This window comes from Myxine glutinosa, chromosome 3 (genome assembly GCF_964187855.1).
Source record: "Myxine glutinosa chromosome 3, kmMyxGlut1.1, whole genome shotgun sequence".
NCBI lineage: Eukaryota > Metazoa > Chordata > Myxini > Myxiniformes > Myxinidae > Myxine > Myxine glutinosa.
The window spans coordinates 194,941,791-194,960,397 of NC_136263.1; the positions used below are offsets into that span (position 1 = coordinate 194,941,791).

The 18,607-nt window shown below is 45.9% G+C and overlaps 2 protein-coding genes across 3 annotated transcripts in view; one reads left to right on the forward strand and one right to left on the reverse strand.

Annotated features, from left to right (window-relative positions):
- The window catches only part of NUBP1 (NUBP iron-sulfur cluster assembly factor 1, cytosolic), a 177,824-nt gene extending 174,066 nt beyond the window's left edge, over positions 1 to 3,758 (forward strand). The window contains exon 11 of the mRNA XM_068109563.2: positions 1,830 to 3,758. Within this exon, the coding sequence (XP_067965664.1) occupies positions 1,830 to 1,882 (53 nt within the window). The 3' untranslated portion in view covers positions 1,883 to 3,758. The remainder of the gene's footprint in view (positions 1 to 1,829) is intronic.
- Positions 2,291 to 18,593, reverse strand: TVP23A (trans-golgi network vesicle protein 23 homolog A). Of its 2 annotated transcripts, XM_068104007.2 has the most exons (8): positions 18,447 to 18,593; positions 16,909 to 16,988; positions 16,670 to 16,814; positions 9,734 to 9,823; positions 9,495 to 9,626; positions 8,835 to 8,963; positions 8,707 to 8,744; positions 2,291 to 2,599 (listed from the first exon to the last, which is right to left on the reverse strand). In XM_068104007.2, the coding sequence occupies exons 1-7, from the start codon at positions 18,453 to 18,455 to the stop codon at positions 8,718 to 8,720; spliced, it is 612 nt and encodes a 203-aa protein (XP_067960108.1). In that variant the 5' UTR covers positions 18,456 to 18,593; the 3' UTR covers positions 2,291 to 2,599; positions 8,707 to 8,717. The 2 variants fall into 2 exon arrangements, with proteins under 2 accessions (XP_067960108.1, XP_067960107.1); XM_068104006.2 differs by lacking the exon at positions 8,707 to 8,744 and having other exon boundaries at positions 18,447 to 18,562.
- Between the last annotated feature and the right edge of the window lie 14 nt (positions 18,594 to 18,607).

An 18,607-nucleotide genomic window follows, 5' to 3' on the forward strand; every position in this document is an offset into this window, starting at 1 on the left:
GTATAGAAGGGGACGATGAAAAACAACTCCACCAGTCGTTTAAGCTTTAGCTTCATGACCCATGTTTTTTAGGGGCAACTACTGACTGATGAAGGAAAAAAGGTTAATTCCTTCAGCAATGTGAAATAACCTTCAATTTAATCATTTATTGGGGGTTTTTTTTTTCTCTGAAGGATATTTCTGAAGGTTTTTCAATGAAGGATTTTTTTTTTTTAATCATTTATTGGGGTGTATGGAGGATGGGAGAGGAGCCAGATGGTGTATATAACATAGTTTAAACATGTGTTTCCCTTGTGCATTGCTCGGAGTAACTACGCCAATTGTTTGGAGCAGTTTCCCCTCACCACGTCTTTGTGGTTGCGTGTGCGTCTGTTGTTGTGCACACCTGCACGAACCCATTTCCTGTTCACATTGCACAAAATCTTAAACACGGTTGTTGCGTCTACATGCGCGAGGCTAGGATCTCGTGATCGAACGAGATCTTTGAAAAGTCTTTGAAATGTTACCGCATCATCTGGTGTTATACCGTTCTGGGTGCAGTACAGTGAGCACCATGTAATATTTTAAGGGATAAAAATCTACAGCACAAATCATACACAGTGGCCTATAGAAAGTCAACACTGCGTTTTCAAAAATTTAACCTTTTGTTACCTTATAACTTGGAATTAAATTGCATTAAATCATTTATTTCTGTACTTTGCTCCGTCCATTTTCCCTTGTATCCTGACAAGTACCCCAGTCCCTGCTGATGAGAAACATCCCCATAACATGATGCTGCCACCACCATGCTTCGCAGTCGGGATGGTGTTCTTTGGGTGATGTGCTGTGTTTTGTTTGCCCCAAACTTAACGTTTTGCATTTAGGGCGAAAAGTTTCATCTTGGTTTCGTCAGACCACAAAACTTTTTGCCACATGGCTTCAGAATCCCTGTAGTGTTGTTTTGCATACCTCAAATGGGACTCAATGTGGGCTTTTTTGAGTAATGGCTTTCTTCTTGTACCACTGCCGTATAGGACAGACTTGGAGTGCTTGGGATATTATCACATGCACACAGTGACCAGTCTATGCCATAAAGGCCTATAGCTCTTTCAAAATTGCCATTGGCCTCTTGGTGACCTCTCTGATCAGTCTCCTCCTTGCTTGGTCATCCATTTTGGAGGGACGGCCTGATCTAGGCACGGTCTTGGAGGTGGTACCATACACCTTCCACTTCTTAATGATTGTCTTGACTGTGCTCCAAGGGATATTCAAGGCCTTTTTGAAATATTTATATACCCATCCCCTGATCCATGCCTTTCCACAACTTTATCCGAGGTCTTTTTAAAGCTCCTTGGTGCTCTTGGTTGAGTATTTGCTGTGAAATGCACTACCCAGCAGAGGAAACCTACAGGAACAGCTGATTTTATTCTGAAATAGTCAGAATCACTGCAATTTAACACAGGTGGAGGCCAATTAACTTGGTTACACCTGAGCTAATTTACAAATTGCTATTATATGGGAGGTAGACACTTATCCAACTGAGATGTTCTAGTTTTGTATTTTTAATTAATTGTGAATTTTGTAGAATTTGTTTTTCACTTGGAAGTTGTTTGTTACGATGTGTAAATATAGGTGGGAAAAAGTCAGATTTAATGCATTTTAATTCCAGGCTATAAGGCAACAAAAGGTGAAAAAAAATTGAAAGGGGATGTCGACTTTCTATAGGCACTGTACATAAAGTCCGTTGTGGTTTCTCATGTTGGTATCAATAACGATTTGGTCTGAAAGAGTGCTTGTGGAAAAGCCGTCACACTATACTTGACATGTCCATATTTTTTCTTTGTTTTCAGGTGTACAACGTTTCTGTGAAGCGAAACCGGAAAAACCAAAAGCAATGGAGTAGGATCGGGGATAAGCAAGTACTGTTGACAAGAATGTGGACTTCCTCAGCGAGTGGATATCACTAAAGACAAATGCAACAAACTGGAAATGTAGTCTGAGTAAAGGCCTTCATTTTGGAGTGCGGTCGAATTGACCAAGCCAAGATGGTTTTCAGGTGTTTTTTTTGGTTCTGAATGAGGAAAGCAAGATGAGTAACCACACTCGTTTCTATATGGGTTAGATATCGTTCTCTACATATGTTGCTCCACTCACGTTCTTATTTGCAGTAACATAAGGTGTGGACACGGACACGGACACACACACACACACACACACACACACACACACACACACACACACACACACACACACACACACACACACACACACACAAAATCACCATTGGCAGTAAAAACAAAGGAAATTCCTGTTGCAATGAAACATTTTAATTCCGCATGATACAAACTGAGCGCAGTATCTTAGCAGGTGTAATTGTTTAGATCAAACAAAGTTGAAAGTGCCAGGTAATACCAAGGTTTAACAATGTAAAGTTAACTTGCTAAGTGTGCCAGAAGAGATGTGAATGAGCCTGAAATACCGAAAGAGACCTTTACACCCACCGACCCATAAATATGACGAGGCTTGCTTCATCCATCTCTTCCTCAGCCTTTCTCCAAGACGTACAAAATCACCATGGAAACAATCAATTGTTAGTCTGTTCAGCGTTCCTGTTCATAGCCTGGAAGGGGGAAAAAAAGTAAAATCATGTAACATGGCTAATGGATCTGCATTAGTGGAACACCTACATGACAGGACTCATGGAATAAGGCAACCACAGGACGCAGTAGGACACCTTTGTGACATGACTAATGGATCTGCATTGATGGGACACCGTGAAACGACTACTGCAGTAGGGCATGCATTGGCGGGACACCCGTGTGACATAACAAATGGATCTGCCTTAGTGCGACACCGTGACTCCATTAATGGAGTAGGACAACCACGTGACATGACTAATGGATCTGCATTCATAGGTCGCTCCTTACACAAGGACAAAAACAGCTTGTGCAAGTGCAGAGATGGCAAATGAGAGCAACAAAAATGGAGGCCGAAAGGGCTTTTAGCAGACAGCGGTGGTGCCACGATGCTGTAATTCCATGTGCTTACGAGTCATTTGCTGCTCTACATTACACAACCTGTCGCCCTACTGCCCTACATGATGGAGGTGCCCATTCTCTTAACAACCATAATCATTCCTTGTTGGACTTCATTGGCTCCTTCCTTTGGGACACGCAGCTCTGAAACCGAGCAATGAGACGGTCCCATATGTACATTGATAGTTTTCCTGGTTATTCAGATTAGACCACGTTTTCTCATTTGTTTTTTTCAGTTGAGTACTAAGGTCACGATGCTGGGACCACAAGTTCAAATCGCTTAGCCTTGTGTTGATTTATCCACCATGTACCACTCTGTCCTCGTTCATGTAAAGTGCATGTCCAAATGTCATTTCCTGGTACGAGATTTATGTACACACTCCTCCGTGAGCCTTAGCCAATGTCACAACAAAACCAATATCACTCATTTTGATTGGTTGTTAAAGACATTAGAAGCACCCGCTCCCTACGGGAATGACCACGGGCTATACATGTACTAGGACATATCATTATTAGGGGACCAAGTCTACAAGAGACTGGGTCTCCTTTTGTTATTGGAAATTTGTGGAAGTTGTAGCATCGGCACTGTTGCTCCGATCAAGTTGAAACTTTCCAGGAATGTTAGGGCCAATGGGAATTGATGCCATTTTTTTCTGAATTTTGATTTTGCAATCACCATGGCAACCAGCTTGGAATTAAGCGAAAACTTTAATAATAAAAAATCTTCTTCTCCGAAACCACAAATGCTATCGATTTGATTCTCGTCAGGTTATGATCGACTACCCATGGTGCAAAAAAGTTGTACAAGATGACGTCATCGGTGAAGCGGTTTGGCAGCTACGTTGAGGTAAAAAAAAAAAATCCAATTAACACCAAACATTTTTTGTGGCATCTACACATCAACAATAACTTGAATATGATTTTTTTTTTTTGATCAGTCATGGTCTGGCAATGAAATATAAAATAAAATTGATGATGTCATAGGTCACGGACAAGGCGGCTATATTGGATTTTAGGAAAACCTTTAAAATGCATCCCCGCCTTCATTTTTTGATCGAGTTTAAACTTGGACCACTTATAGTATACCACTTGACTTGATGCATAGCATCTGGATGACATCACAGGTCACATGATAAGGCAGCCATATTGGATTTATGAAAACCTTTGAAACATCTAATAATAAAAATAATAATAATTCATTTATTTTGTATAGCGCTTTTCAGGGAGCCCAAAGGCGCTTTGACAGAGTGGAAAACATAATGCATAACAATACATGAAAACAACAATTGCAAAAAGACAAGAATCAATAGGGAAATATTTAAAGCAAAAGGAGGGAGAAGGAGAAGAGATAGTCAGGGGTTAAATGCTGTGGGTTGAATGTTGAATGCAGTGTTGAACAGGTGGGTCTTTAGTGATGTTTTGAATGTGGTGAGTGAGGAGGAGTCTCTGATGGTGTGAGGTAGTGAGTTCCAGAGGGTGGAAGCAGCGATGGAGAAGGCCCTGTCCCCCCAGGATCTGAATTTGGTCCGGATGGAGGGGGTCAGGAGGTTGGTACCAGCAGAGCGGAGGTTGCGGGTGGGAGTGTGTCTAGAGAGGAGGTCAGCCAGGTAGGATGGGGCCCAGGTTATGGAGGGCTTTGTATGTCAAGAGGAGGATTTTGTACTGGATTCTCTGGGGAATGGGGAGCCAGTGAAGCTTGTAAAGGACGGGGGTGATGTGGTCACGGGTCTGGGAATGGGTGAGTAGACGGGCAGCGGAGTTCTGAATGTATTGGAGTTTATTGGTGATTTTTTGAGGGTGAACCATAGAGGAGGCTATTGCAGTAGTCCAGACGGGAGGTGATGAAGGCGTGGATGAGGGTTTCTGCAGCCGTGGAGGAGAGGGATGCGCGGAGATGGGCAATGTTTTTCAGGTGAAAGAAGGCTGACTTTGTGATCTGTTTAGTGTATCTGTTTAGTTTAGTGTATAAACTTAGTTTAGTGAAGGAGAGTGATCTCTCCTTCATTTTTCGATCGATTGAGTTGCATACTATAAGTGGTCTAAGTTTCAACTTGAGTTAATGTATATCCTAGGGATGACGTCATAAGTCACGTGATGTGGCGGCCATATTGGATTTCATGAAAACCTCCAAAATGCACCACCTAACATTTTTTTATCGATTCAGTTCAAACTTTGCAAAATCGGGTCCGGGCTGCCTTTGTCAAGGACGTTATCGCGCACTTGTCCAATCAGAATGGGGCGTCTTGTCCCCGAAGCATCACTGCTCGCAGTTTTAATTATCCTTATGATTATTAATACCAGAGCAGAGTATCTATCCTATGGGTGATCTTGTTCCAAGCGTGCAACTCGTTCTTGTGGCACATCCCTTTATTATCAAGGCGGTGTATAGGCAACAGACCGCTGCCTCAATCGCTCCCAAAAATAAATAAAAATAACGCTGGTTACGTACATGAAGCAAAAACACGTGTACTCACTACTGATTACTGAAGAGACGAGATGGAAGGGAAGTGGTGTGAGAATGGTGAAGGGTAGGCAGGGACAGAAATACAAGTTTGTGTGGCAAGGGTGCCCGGAGGGCGTGAATGGTGTTGGTGTCCTGTTTTCTGAGGAGTTTGTAGACAGTGTGGTGAGTGTGACTAGAGTGAGTGATAGGTTGATGATGGTGAAAATGATGATTGGAAAGCTCTTGGTGAACGTCATCTCGGGATATGCTCCGCAGGTTGGTCGGAGCGATGAAGAGAAGGACAAGTTCTGGTGTGCGATAGAGAAGCTGATGGAAAACGTGAAAGATGAGGAAGTTTTTGTGGTGGGAGGAGACCTGAATGGACATGTGGGAAGGAGTATGGATGGTTTTGAGGGAGTTCATGGGGGTTACGGATATGGTGTGAGAAATGGAGAAGGTGAAAGGATTTTCGAGTTTGCTGATGGAGCTGATTTGTTGATTTGTAATACTCAGTTCCAGAAAGAGGATAATAAGCTTGTTACATACACGTCAGGTGGATCGACGACAACCGTTGACTACCTGATGGTGCGTAGGTGAGATAGGGGGCACCTCCGGGACACAAAGGTGATCCCGGGGGAGGAGGCTGTTTCACAGCACACTTGGTTGTCTGCGACATAAGGGTGAAAGGTGCGAGGAGAGTGCGGCGGGTGAAGTACCAACCAAGAATGAAGGTGTAGAGGTTGAAAGAGGTGACAGTAAGGGAGGCATTAAAAGAGAGGCTGAGTAGGGTAGAGGATGATGTGGTTGAGCTTGAAAGTGGTTGGATGTCAATGAAAGATAGTCTGTTGGGAGCCGTTGGTGAGGTATGTGGATGGACAAAAGGACCACCGAGGCACTCGGAAACATGGTGGTGGGATGATGAAGTTGGAAAGAGGATTGAGGAGAAGAGGAAGAAGTTCAAGGAGTGGCAGAAGGCGAAGGGTACGGGAGCAGAAACAGCAGAGCATGAAAGTTATAAGGCAGCCAGGAAGGCTGCAAAGAAAGAGGTAGCAAAGGCGCAGGAGGCATGTAGGAAAATGTTCGGAGAACGCTTGGATTCGGAAGAGGGTCAGAAAGCAGTATTCAGGATTGCAAAGCACATAGCGAAAGAGAGGTGTGATGTGATGGGGGTGAGTTGCTTGAAGGATGAAGTGGGACAAATCGTTGTCGACCCAGATGGAATTAAAGGAAGATGGAAAAGATATATGGAAATGCTGTTGAATACAGAGAATGAATGGGATGGCAACATAGAGAGTAACCCAGTTTTAGAACCAGCAGAGAAGATAACTGAGAAGGAAGTTGAGGAAGCGATAAAAGCAATGAAGAGTGGAAAAGCGGGAGGGCCGACGGGAGTTGTGGGAGATATGTTGAAGGCAGCAGGAATTTGGGGTGTGAAGAGAATGACAGAGATCTGTAATCTGGTGGTGAAAAAAGGCTGCATTCCAGTGGATTGGGAACTGAGTACCCTCGTCCCTCGATACAAGGGGAAAGGTGACCCTCTGGAATGTGGCTCGTACCGAGCGATAAAGTTATTGGAGCATGGAATGAAGGTATTGGAAAGGGTGTTGGAGAGGAGGATAAGGAAGAAAGTGAAGATCGACGAAATACAGTTTGGATTTATGCCAGGAAGAGGAACGACAGATGCGCTTTTCATTGTGAGGCAGTTGCAGGAGAAGTACATGGAGAAGAGGAAGAAGTTGTTTTTTGGGTTTGTTGATCTGGAGAAAGCATTCGATAGGGTTCCACGCAAAGTATTGACATGGGCATTGAGGAAGTTAGGAGTGGAGGAATGGTTGATCAGAGTAGTGATGGCAATGTACAAAAGAGCGCGCACAGCTGTAAGGACGAAGGACGGGAACAGTGGTGAGATTGAGGTGAAGGTGGGAGTGCATCAGGGGTCGGTACTAAGCCCACTACCATTTGTAGCTGTGATGGAGGTGCTGGCTCAGAACGTAAAGGAGGGTTTACCGTGGGAGTTGTTGTATGCAGATGATCTGGTGTGGATTGCGGAACGTATGGATGGACTGAAGGAAAAGATGAACAAGTGGAAGGAATGTATGGAGACAAAAGGTCTGAAGGTGAATATCGGAAAGACGAAGGTGATGGCAAGTGGTAAAGCATGTGGTGAGGTGGAAAGAACTGGGAAGTGGCCGTGTGCTGTGTGCAGGGAGGGTGTCGGAGTGAACTCCATTCAATGTACAATGTGCGCTGAGTGGGTTCATCAAAATGTAGCGGTCTGAGAGGGTCATTTACCAGTGTGGCAGCTACATTCAAATGTAAGGTGTGCACAGAGGGAGCTGCAGATGGAGGAAATGCTGAGTTGGATCTTGGAGACGGCGTGAAGCTGGAAGGTGTGAAAACATTTTGCTACCTCGGAGACATGCTGAATGGAGAAGGTGGATCAGACTCGGCAACGGTTGCTCGAGTGAGATGTGCATGGAAGACGTTTCGGGAACTGAGTGGCGTGCTGATGAGGAGGAGAGTGTCGCTGAAGCTGAAGGGAAAGGTGTATGCTGCATGTGTGAGAAGTGTTATGATTTATGGGAGCGAGACATGGGTAATGAACGTAGAGCAGCAACGGAGGCTGGAAAGGGTGGAAATGCGAATGGTTCGATGGATGTGCGGAGTATCGTTGAGAGAGAGGAAGACAAATGATGAATTGCGAAAGATGATTGGAATATTGCCTGTGATTGATGCTGTGAAGAGGAAGAGGTTGAGATGGTTTGGTCATGTGTTGAGGAAGGATGAAAGTGACTGGTTGAGAAGAGTGATGGAAATTAATGTAGAAGGAAGTAGAGGACGGGGAAGACCGAGAAAGACTTGGCTAAAGATGGTGGAAGAAGAAATGCGGGCAAGGGGGTTAACAAGGAGAGATGCAGAAAATAGGGCAAAATGGAGAAGATTGTCATGGGGACTGCAATGCTAACCCCCGCTCTAGCAGGGAAAATGGCCTTAAATGCATGTTGTTGTTGTTGTTGTCATTACTGATTGTGTGCATTTATAATACATCGTGGTTCCATAGCTCAGATAATTCCAATTGCACCTCCACCCTCACCCCAAAGGAAGGAATACCAAGATAGGCGGAATTTTTTTTTTTTCTTCACAACTTGATGGAATCAAAGGAAACTTGCACATAACCCACATTGAATGTAGTTAGTGATGAGAAACAAAACCCCTTTGTACTTGATGGCATCAGAGTTCAAACCATACCTGTTCAGTGGTTAGACATTTCCAGAATTGACGTCCGGCTAAAACAAAATGCAACACCAGAGATGTGAGACCAAGTAGGGAATAAAAACCACAAAGCCTTTGTGCACACGACAGTCCACATGTCTCACCCTTTGCAGTAGTTGTGTACCAAGGTAGTTAGAGGCAACAGAGGTGATGCTTGTCTGCCCACCAAGCTTGCAGCGGATGTAGCCGTACAGGTTAGCTCCTTGGAGGACGACGCCTGTGACAACCACCGCCTGTAGAGAATCGAGCACTATGAGTATCGTCCGGAACACGTTTTGCTGTTCGTTCGCTCGCTGTGTCGGTCGTGAAGCAGAAGCAGTCGTTAGGTCTTTGCCATCACCGTCAATAAGCCAGCCTACACCTCGTTAAGCCATAACCATTAATTCATAGCCAGTAGCAGTCATTCAGCCCCGGCTGGTACGCCGTAGCCGCGAAGCATTCAACGCTGTTAAGCCGTAGCCCTTGTTAATCCATCTAGAATCGAGATCCTCCACGAGCCTCGATTCTCTACACACAAAAGAAAATCACTGTTACATTATGTCATCACCATTAAGTGGCTTACTCTGAGTAAACAAGTGCTGCCATCTTTCGTGTAATAATAGTAGGGAGCGCTGTATCGCCAATCATAAAAGTAAAGGTCGTTCTCTGTTGGGACCATGGTCCTGGCACAATTGACCAAATGGCCTTCTCTTGAGTCTAAATTTCCTTGATTAGCTTCTGGGAAGCACGTGTTCAGCCAACAGCCAGCTTTTAAAGGACCTTACCAGCCACTTGAAGTTGAATGAGAACAGGGTGCTGAAGAAGAAGATTCCCCAAATTAAGGGGCAGACGATCAAGCCAAGCCAAAAAATCCGCACCTCAGCTTCAGATGATAGCTGTTTGTTCTTTTGTGAAGGCTTGGGTGAAGGAGAGGAAAAGGTTTTTTTCAACAACATCGTAGAATGCACTCACGATACAAACCCAAATAACTTTTTATTTCCCCAAATCCAGCAAACAGCATTACCTTTCGGGCCTCAAATAGCCACTGGCTTTTACCTTCTTCATCAATATGGTTCCACCAACGAAGCCCAACCATCAACCGACCTGTTACATTCTGAGAAAAATGAACAACATTTGAGAAATCCGCACTCGGGATTGGGTGAAGTCGAGACTTGCATCGCTCGCGCGTGTGTGTGGACTCGAGACTTGCATCGCTCGTGTGTGTGTGTGTGTGGACTCGAGACTTGCATCGCTCGTGTGTGTGTGTGGACTCGAGACTTGCATCGCTCGTGTGTGTGTGTGTGTGGACTCGAGACTTCAATCGCTCGTGTGTGTGTGTGGACTCGAGACTTGCATCGCTCGCGCGTGTGTGTGTGTGACCTCGAGACTTGCATCGCTCGTGTGTGTGTGGACTCGAGACTTGCATCGCTCGCGCGTGTGTGTGGACTCGAGACTTGCATCGCTCGTGTGTGTGTGTGGACTCGAGACTTGCATCGCTCGCGCGTGTGTGTGGACTCGAGACTTGCATCGCTCGCGCGTGTGTGTGGACTCGAGACTTGCATCGCTCGTGTGTGTGTGTGGACTCGAGACTTGCATCGCTCGCGCGTGTGTGTGACCTCGAGACTTGCATCGCTCGTGTGTGTGTGTGGACTCGAGACTTGCATCGCTCGTGTGTGTGTGTGGACTCGAGACTTGGATCGCACGTGTGTGTGGCCTCGAGACTTGGATCGCACGTGTGTGTGGCCTCGAGAATTGGATTGTTTGTGTGTGTGGACTTGAGACTTGGATCGCACGTGTGTGTGGCCTCGAGACTTGGATCGCACGTGTGTGTGGCCTCGAGAATTGGATTGTGTGTGTGTGTGGACTCGAGACTTGGATCGCACGTGTGTGTGGCCTCGAAAATTGGATTGTTTGTGTGGAATCGAGACATGAATCGTGCGTTTGTGTGGATTCGAGATTTGGATCGCTCGTGTGTGTGACCTCGAGACTTGGATCGCGCATGTGTGTGACCTCGAGACTTGGATTGTTTGTGTGTGTGGACTTGAGACTTGAATCGTGCGTGTGTGTGGATTCGAAACTTGGATTGCGCGTGTGTGTGGATTCGAAACTTGGATTGCGCATGTGTGTGACCTCGAGACTTGGATTGCTTGTGTATGTGGCCTTGAGGCTTGAATCGTGTGTGTGTGTGGATTCGATACTTGGATCGCTCGTGTGTGTGGATTCGATACTTGGATCGCTCGTGTGTGTGGTTTCGATATTTGGATCGCTCGCGTGTGTGGATTCGATACTTGGATCGCTCGCGTGTGTGGATTCGATATTTGGATCGCTCGCGTGTGTGGATTCGATATTTGGATCGCTCGCGTGTGTGGATTCGATATTTGGATCGCTGGCGTGTGTGGTTTCGATATTTGGATCGCTCGTGTGTGTGGTTTCGATATTTGGATCGCTCGCGTGTGTGGATTCGATATTTGGATCGCTCGCGTGTGTGGTTACGATACTTGGATCGCTCGCGTGTGTGGATTCGATACTTGGATCGCTCGCGTGTGTGGATTCGATATTTGGATCGCTCGCGTGTGTGGATTCGATATTTGGATCGCTCGCGTGTGTGGATTCGATACTTGGATCGCTCGCGTGTGTGGATTCGATATTTGGATCGCTCGCGTGTGTGGTTTCGATATTTGGATCGCTCGTGTGTGTGGTTTCGATATTTGGATCGCTCGCGTGTGTGGATTCGATACTTGGATCGCTCGCGTGTGTGGTTACGATACTTTGATCGCTCTCGTGTGTGGATTCGATACTTGGATCGCTCGCGTGTGTGGATTCGATATTTGGATCGCTTGCGTGTGTGGATTCGATACTTGGATCGTCGCATGTGTGGATTCGATATTTGGATCGCTAGCGTGTGTGGATTCGATACTTGGATCGCTTGCATGTGTGGATTCGATATTTGGATCACCCGTGTGTGTGGATTCGATACTTGGATCGCTCGCGTGTGTGGATTCGATACTTGGATCGCTCGCGTGTGTGGACTTGAGACTTGAATCGTGCGTGTGTGTGGATTCGAAACTTGGATTGCGCGTGTGTGTGACCTCGAGACTTGGATTGCTTGTGTGTGTGGACTTGAGACTTGGATCGCACGTGTGTGTGACCTCGAGACTTGGATTGCTTGTGTGTGTGGCCTTGAGGCTTGAATCGTGTGTGTGTGTGGATTCGATACTTGAATCGTGCGTGTGTGTGGATTCGATACTTGGATCGCTCGTGTGTGTGGATTCGATACTTGGATCGCTCGCGTGTGTGGTTTCGATATTTGGATCGCTCGCGTGTGTGGTTTCGATATTTGGATCGCTCGTGTGTGTGGTTTCGATATTTGGATCGCTCGCGTGTGGGGATTCGATACTTGGATCGCTCGCATGTGGGGATTCGATACTTGGATCGCTCGCGTGTGTGGATTCGATATTTGGATCGCTCGCGTGTGTGGTTACGATACTTGGATCGCTCGCGTGTGTGGATTCGATACTTGGATCGCTCGCGTGTGTGGATTCGATACTTGGATCGCTCGCGTGTGTGGATTCGATATTTGGATCGCTCGCGTGTGTGGATTCGATACTTGGATCGCTCGTGTGTGTGGATTCGATATTTGGATAGCTAGCGTGTGTGGATTCGATACTTGGATCGCTCGCGTGTGTGGATTCGATATTTGGATCACCCGCGTGTGTGGATTCGATACTTGGATCGCTCGCGTGTGTGGATTCGATACTTGGATCGCTCGCGTGTGTGGTTTCGATACTTGGATCGCTCTCGTGTGTGGTTTCGATATTTGGATCGCTCGCGTGTGTGGTTACGATACTTGGATCGCTCGCGTGTGTGAATTCGATATTTGGATCGCTCGCGTGTGTGGAATCGATATTTGGATCGCTAGCGTGTGTGGATTCGATACTTGGATCGCTCGTGTGTGTGGATTCGATATTTGGATCGCTAGCGTGTGTGGATTCGATACTTGGATCGCTCGCGTGTGTGGATTCGATATTTGGATCACCCGCGTGTGTGGATTCGATACTTGGATCGCTCGCGTGTGTGGATTCGATACTTGGATCGCTCGCGTGTGTGGTTTCGATACTTGGATCGCTCGCGTGTGTGGTTTCGATACTTGGATCGCTCGCGTGTGTGGTTTCGATATTTGGATCGCTCGTGTGTGTGGTTTCGATATTTGGATCGCTCGCGTGTGTGGATTAGATACTTGGATCGCTCGCGTTTATGGATTCGATATTTGGATTGCTCGCGTGTGTGGATTCGATATTTGGATCGCTCGCGTGTGTGGATTCGATATTTGGATCGCTCGTGTGTGTGGTTTCGATATTTGGATCGCTCGCGTGTGTGGATTCGATACTTGGATCGCTCGCGTGTGTGGATTCGATATTTGGATCGCTCGCGTGTGTGGTTTCGATATTTGGCTCGCTCGTGTGTGTGGATTCGATACTTGGATCGCTCGCATGTGTAGATTCGATACTTTGATCGCTCGCGTGTGTGGTTTCGATATTTGGATCGCTCGCGTGTGTGGATTCGATACTTGGATCGCTCGCGTGTGTGGTTTCGATATTTGGATCGCTCGCGTGTGTGGATTCGATATTTGGATCGCTCGTGTGTGTGGATTCGATACTTGGATCACTCACGTGTGTGGTTTCAATATTTGGATCGCTCGCGTGTGTGGATTCGATACTTGGATCGCTCGCGTGTGTGGATTCGATACTTGGATCGCTCACGTGTGTGGTTTCAATATTTAGATCGCTCACGTGTGTGGTTTCAATATTTGGATCGCTCGCGTGTGTGGATTCGATATTAGGATCGCTCGCGTGTGTGGACTCTTTTTCAATGCAAATCTTCTCAAAAAGCAGGAAAAAAATCGCAAAAGGAAAAGTAAATAAATCGCGACAATTGTCAATTCATTCTACCCTCTTTCTCCTTCGCTCCTTCCTTCACTCATTTCTATTTTTTCCTTCTCAACTTTTCTTTCTTCTGTCTTGAAGCACTAATTGCTTCTTAATTATATCCAAAGCTTCTTTTAAATGACTTTTTTTCAACACTTCATCTCCCATTTCCTGTCCATTCCAAACACATGCCGAAACCCTTTTTCTTTCCGCGTCTTCCGTTTCCTTTCTGGCAAGCTCACAAACCTGCGTGCGCCACATGTCCCGTCGCAATCCAACAGCGCTATTTTTCTCCATGCTTTCAACAACCCTTCCCTTCATCCTGGTCACAATGTCCATCCTCGTTTGGCATAACTGGGAATCCGTAAGTTGCAAGAGAATCCCAATTTGGAGAGAATGCTAACTCATGGTCATTAGCACTCGTGCCTGTACTCCATCACATATCTCTCCACACGTGTCTTGACACCCCATGAGCCCACAGTCCCCTCAGCTCATCCTCGACCCCTTATTAACATTGTGGTCGACCAAGCTTTGAAGTCTCTGACCTAATATTACCGCTTTCCATTTGGGATACTGCTGCAGCTGTTTATTTAACTGCAGCATTATATATTTAACAGAAACATTCCTCTCTCAGAATGTCTCTGATTCCACTATGTCTTTTCCGCTTTGACAGGCCCTACACCTGTCCCAGTGTCGGTGTTGCTGTCTATATTGAGAACGATTCTTCCCTGTCCATAGCCCGCACTAACCCCTCCTAACCCAATGGAATACCACTGGCTACGTATACCTCCTCCGGAACCAACTTATGTTTGTGTAGTATGCTGTTCACCAAATGATGATGCCTCCACATACACCTCATTTCCTCCTACGAAGATCGACTTGTTACCATCCCTCCCAACTCTGTTCTTCAACTGTGGCAGTTTGGTGGCTGGTAGCATACCAGGTGGCTGGGTCTTAGCTCCACAACAGCCAGCCATGGAATTCCCGACACACATCTCTTGTAACGGTATGTCCTCCGTTCTGGACCTCTTACTGACAAACTTACCAGACAACCTGTCCTGGCTCCTGTGAAAGTTCACATCTCTCTGGCTGTTATGAGGGAGCAACATCAACAATACAGGATGTGGCTGTTCGCTTCGGTCAACTGGCGGGGACTTCAATCTGTCCTCAAACAACAGGATTTGGCCACCATCTCCAAAGCACCTGATATTGATTCGACCTGCGAATACTTCTTGCTCATGCACAGGTTTATCCCATACAACCTGTGGCTTTCCTCTCCATCCTGTAGACCATTGATACATTGATTATGTGGAGAGCTTGTCTCAATCAAGCAGCCTCCTTTCTTAACATGGAAGGTTTAGCCGACTGAGGGCAACTTTGATTCATTCCGTAAGGCTCGCTACGTGTGCCCATATTCTGGTAAGCCAGAAAACATCATCTTACAAATCTCAAGGATTGACTCTCCAACCTGTCTCCTTACCCTGTCATGGTGATGCCTCGTCAAGTCAGTGTCTGGTGTGTGCTCCTCCTCCATCCCGTCCATAACCTCAAATGGCATTAAACCAAATACTATTCCTGAGATAAAGCAAAATTTCACATCTCTGTGTTTGCTTCCAAGTGTTGTGTACCTAAGCCATCGGAACCACTGTACCCACTGTCTGCTGGACTTGTCCCTCTTACCCAAAAAAATTAAAGTTTTGTCCGGCCTTGACCCCGTTTTGGTGACAAGCCCAGGCGGCATCAGTGCCCGTGTTCTCAAATCCAGTTCTGCCATTCTTGCTTCTCGTAAGTCTGCTCTTCTCCTTTGTCCTACAGTCTGTCCTTCTCCTTAGGCTGCTTCCCATATTCTTCGACACATTCTTCAGCAAACCTAGTGCCATTCACAAAATGGCCAAAAAACACATCCTCTCAACTCTAGTCCAGTAAGTTAACTTCCATTTTAAATCGAGGAATCTATCATGGCCGCTGTCAAGCCATTCCTCTTTTCAAACGGTGCGATCTCTGACAATCAGTTTCGACAATGTCTGTCGGCCGTGAAATCTCCAGGGCTGATTGTATCGTAAAGCTGGCCTCCAAAGCCAGGCGCGAACGGGAATCCTCCGTCGTTCCAAGTCATTCCTTAAAATTTAGAATTACAGTCGGCCTTCAAGGCTCTCCTCTATAGGCTGGTGTCCCAGCATCACATGGATTCTGTGGAATATAAAGCTCTCAACATTATTGGAATCTCCTGTGATGAGGCCGAAGCACAAGGTTTGTCGCTCTCGCATTGCAGTCAGGTCGGTGCTCCTTTCTTTTATTTTACCACCTCTCCTCCGGTCAAGCTTAATCCACTCTCTCCAGCTCATTCAAGATGCATGCCTTCTTCTAGCAACCCCTTCCTGATGAGATTCCCAAAATCTAGTTTCCATTCACCTCCATTCCTTTGTTCATCTTTTGTTGTCAGTATACCACGGTTGTCACAGAGAGCGATTCCACTGTTTGTCCGCTTTCCTCACGTTTGGAAAAGCCTTCTGGAGACAGTCAAATCGCACTCTTCCCTCCAGGACTTCAAAGCAAGTGGTGCAACACCTTTAGTTGTCTCCTATTCCCATCGACAATCCTTTCTACCCTCATTAACCCTACCTAACGCAACCCTCATACCTGCAGCTTTGTGCTTACTCTCTTCCTGTTGGTTCATTCCCTTGCTTGTTACATCCAACCGTGGCCCTATTACGCCACTGTCCGTGCGTCGTGTTGTTTACCTCGTCATCTCACTCTTACATGATACGACCCTCTATCAACCTTAAGGTTTAAAAACAACAACCTCAAGGCCCAACAATCTCCGGAATAGCCAAAGACAGTGGAATTTGACCCCACCCCTCATATTCCTTACCTTCCAACCTCCTCCATGTTCTACACCCCTTTACCCTCCTTTTCTCACTCCCTATTCTTTCATTTGCTTCCCCTTTGCCAAGTATGTTTCCTACATTTTTCCCCGACCCTCAAATCCCCCATGTGTGTACATAACACAGACATTACGAGCACAGTTGAGTTACCTTCACAGTCCAGAAGTCAAAGGAGAGTAACAGAATTATTGCAACGAAGCTGACGATGAAGCTGTTACTGAACCAGCTGCACAGTAGATAGGTTATTATCGCTCCAACGCGGAACAGTAGGTGGAAAACAGTCGCCAATGGATGCCTAGAAACAAAAAGTTTAATACAATCATCATTACTGAGAAAATCCACTGTTTGCATCTCAAACTAAACAAATATCGGTGAACTGCAGAACTCACCTCAAACGAGCATGCTGTCGCACAGGGTCGTCTTCTGCTCCAAACTCCAAAGATACGTCGTGGGTGTCGATATGCAAAGGCTGCACATGGCACAAGTCTCAACAACCGGATCACCGCAACCACGCAAACGGACCATAACCGTGGAAAGGTTGACGAAAGAGCCGAACAACATGGATGCGGACATCAGAATGCCAAAAAGGTGAAAATGGGATGTAAAGGTCGACAAATTCAGAACAAACACCAGCTTGGGTTGTTTGGGCGAGATCCATTGAGGGCAATACCAGAAACGAGTCGGTGTGTAGACGTCACAGCTTGTCACAAGTTTACATTATTAACAATAATCCTGCATGGCACCGTTTCTGCTTTCATGTCATGCGAGGACAAAATGGTTAATGAGAATTTTTGGGGAGAGGAGGGACTTCATTTGAAGCTGAAGGGCACCATTAATGTATGGAAAGGGGAGGGGCTTGATTTGAAGCTGAAGGGCACCATTAATGTATGGAAAGTGGAGGGGCTTGATTTGAAGCTGAAGGGTACCATTAATGTATGGAATGGTGAGGGGTTTGGATTTAAGTTGAAGGATTAGATGAATATTAGGGAGAGTTGAGGGGCTTGGATTGAAGTTGAAGGGCACCATTAATGTATGGAAAGGGGAGGGGCTTGACTTGAAGTTGAAGGATTGAGTGAATGTCAGGGAGATGGGAGGGGCTTGAAGTTGAAGGGCAACAGAAATGCATGGAAGGGGAGGGGCTTGACTCTTGTAACTGAAGGAGTGGATGAATGCATGGAAAGGGGAGGGGCTTGACTTGTAACTGAAGGAGTGGATGAATGCATGGAAAGGGGAGGAGCTTGACTTGTAACTGAAGGAGTGGATGAATGTGAAATGGATGAAAATACAAGTTTGGTGACAAATCCCATGACTGGTTCACAAGTTAGCTCTGTAACAGAATTTTTACCTGACAGAACGTCTGACATTTGACCTCTTGACCCCAAAATCAAATAAGCTCATCTTTGCATCATAATACATACTTGTACCAAATTTGGTCAGCATTCCATCACTGGTTCACAAGTTATCGTGGTAACATGATTTTTGCCTAACATGACCTTTGACCTAGTGACCCTAATATCTAATTGGTGTATCTTTACCTCATTATACCGGTAAAGTGATCTTACTGGTTAATTGAGAATTTTCGCTGTACACGCATGTGAGTATATATAGATTCTTGTAGATCTCAGAGACGCCAAACTCCACGTCATTCGGCTTGTGTTTATACCGATTCACGATTACAGCAATCAGGTCGACGCGATAGTGCGGATAAAGAATAGAATGAGCGATTGGTTCAATAAGTTCGATGTAAACATAAGCAAAATGTTACGGAAAATGAAGTTTTAAATTCCCGTCAGGAAACGTCACGTCAAACGAATTCCCCCAACTTCCCCCTAAACCAATTACCCATGTAAACCTGACAATAACTGCTCAGTAAATTAGATCCACAACTAATCACAGGATACCTGAAACACAAACAACACACACGAACCTGCTTCATGACGTAAACGGTGCAAATAAACGTCACTTCCTAGTCTGGCGTAATCACGTTTTCACATTCAACCAACGTGCTTGCGTCGCTAGCCTACACTGGGCGACGACGCAATCACGAGAAATAAAAGAAATAAACAAGCTCACGGGAAAAAAAATCCG